The 2,234-nt window shown below is 42.2% G+C and overlaps 1 protein-coding gene across 1 annotated transcript in view; it reads right to left on the reverse strand.

Moving 5' to 3' along the window:
• Window positions 1–2,234, reverse strand: part of Tspan5 (tetraspanin 5) — a 143,979-nt gene that overhangs the window by 13,176 nt on the left and 128,569 nt on the right. Inside the window, exon 3 of the mRNA XM_013029705.1 lies at window positions 698–844. Within this exon, the coding sequence (XP_012885159.1) occupies window positions 698–844 (147 nt within the window). The remainder of the gene's footprint in view (window positions 1–697; window positions 845–2,234) is intronic.

The raw sequence follows: 2,234 nt of genomic DNA on the forward strand, positions 1-2,234 counted from the left end.
TCCCAAACTTTCTGAGCCAGAATCACCCCAATTCAAAATGGGCTGTTCTGTGAGAAGCCCAGTGACTCCTCTTCCTCGGGATGATTAAAAACTGGTGTCAGAGGACAAGGTAGCAAAGCTGGGGCACACACACACACACACACACACACACACACACACACCACACACACACACAGAGCTGTGGGGATGAGCTCCAGGACAGGCTTTAGCTTTCAATGAGAAAGGCCCTGGATGATGTTCTGTCAGCAAGTTGGAAGTGATTCCAGTAATAGGGAGAAGGCTCTCTGGAAATTCTGTGTCTTGTTCTATTCTATAGACTATTACCTGTGTAGCTATGACTGTGTACATAGGAGAGAGAGAAGAATCCCTTGGAAAAGAAATACACACACATGCATGAGCACGCACATGCAGACACACACACAGACCTTAGTCCTAATGCTACTTTAGGAACTAGAAGGCAAACTTGTGTTGCACAAAACCTCTATGGACAGCAATAGGCGGGTGCTACTTAAATGATTAAGGAGGCTTGTCTAGAGCAGAGGGGGTAGGATCTAGAGTTCTCTTGGAAAAAAAAAAAGAAAGAAAAGACCCAGGCCATTTTTGTTTACACCTTTGGGACGGTTCGCCATCCGGCCAGTAGCATCCTCTTGGCCTAAGATAAGAGTTTGGCTGTCAGTCTGAGAGCAGAGATACTTACAAACTTGAGGAGGAAAGTGTTTTCTCGCAGTGCTCCAATGCACCCTGCAAATCCCAAAATGAACATCACTCCTCCCACCACAAGGAAGAGCCACACTGGGTCAAAGCCGCCAAGGTCGGTGATGGAAGAGATGTTGGACAGAACTCCCTGGAAGTAGAAAACAAAAAAAACAAAAAAATACATAGACACCATGGTGTGAAGGCAGCTCACCAACATATAAGGATTATTGCACTTGTCTTTGGGTATCATTTGTGTGTGTGTGTGTGCACACACACGTGCATGTGTGCGTGCATACATGCATCCGCCAGTACTGGGGCTAACACTCAGGGCCTGGGAGATGACCTTCAGCGTTCTAGTTCAAAGTTGAGGCTCTACCACTTGAGCCACATCTCCACTCCTGGCCTTTTGGTGGTTAATTGGAACTAAGCTTCTCACTGACATTCCTGTCCAGGCTGACCTCAAATCTTAGTCAGCTAGGAAGCTAGGATTACAAGGTATAAGCCACAAACACCAGGCAAGAGATGTCATCTTTAAATCCTCTAAACAACATACGTTAGACCACTGCCCACCTGAAAGCCTTAGGCATTTCTCAGGAAATAAGGGAAGAGACAGAGATTAAAAACAAACACAGTGGCCAGTGATGGCCAGATCACTTTCAGGTTTTTCCAAAGAAAACCTATACACCAGAATCCACCCTAAATGTCTAAACGTCATGGGAGACCAGTCAGGCTCAGATCCCAGAAATCTACTTCCGTGTTTTGTGCTGATAAGTACTGTACTTACTTGTTAGGGGCATTTCCATTTGGAAAAAATAAAAGGATATTAATATTTTTTAAGAGTTATGACTTAGAAAAAAATCAAAGAAACCCAGAGGAAGTTTATTTCTCCATGAACAATGTCATTCCTTCCTGAAATCCTTATGTCAAGTATTACCCAGAATCTGTTAGAAATCATGGTTTGTTGCTTCCAAAATATCACTTACTTGTTCATTCATGTGAAGACAAGTCATTTTCAAAATGAGTCTTAAATACCCAATATTCGCTTTTCTTATTAAATTTGTTTTAAACTCTCAAATCAAAATATCTCCAGAGTACCACAGTATCATTTGCAGTAAAGGCTTAATTTTAAATATTTGTTTTCAAAGCATTCCCAACAACCCTTCTAGAAGAACGGGGTCAGCAGTCCTCTGATCCATACTTGAAAATAGCATTGAGCCATTTGGGGTTGGGATGAAGGTCACATAATTATTTTGGAAGCAGAACATGTCCTCTGCGGTCCACTGCCCACCAAGTGAGCCATGGACTCGCTTCCCAGTTGGTGCCAATCAAACCTGACTTTAGGAGTTTTGAGTTTTGATCCATTTTAAGGTGGCAGAAACATTTGGAGAAGAATATTTTGTTTGTTAGAATTTTCTGTTTGTTTCTATTAGGAGGAGGCTCATTAAGAAGGACAACATTATGTTAATAATTGGCTGCATATGAGCAATAGTTAGAATTGTTAGAAGGTTCCTAAACTAGAAAGCTTAAACCTTGCAGAA

The sequence above is a fragment of the Dipodomys ordii genome, unplaced genomic scaffold (assembly GCF_000151885.1).
Source record: "Dipodomys ordii isolate 6190 unplaced genomic scaffold, Dord_2.0 Scaffold122, whole genome shotgun sequence".
NCBI lineage: Eukaryota > Metazoa > Chordata > Mammalia > Rodentia > Heteromyidae > Dipodomys > Dipodomys ordii.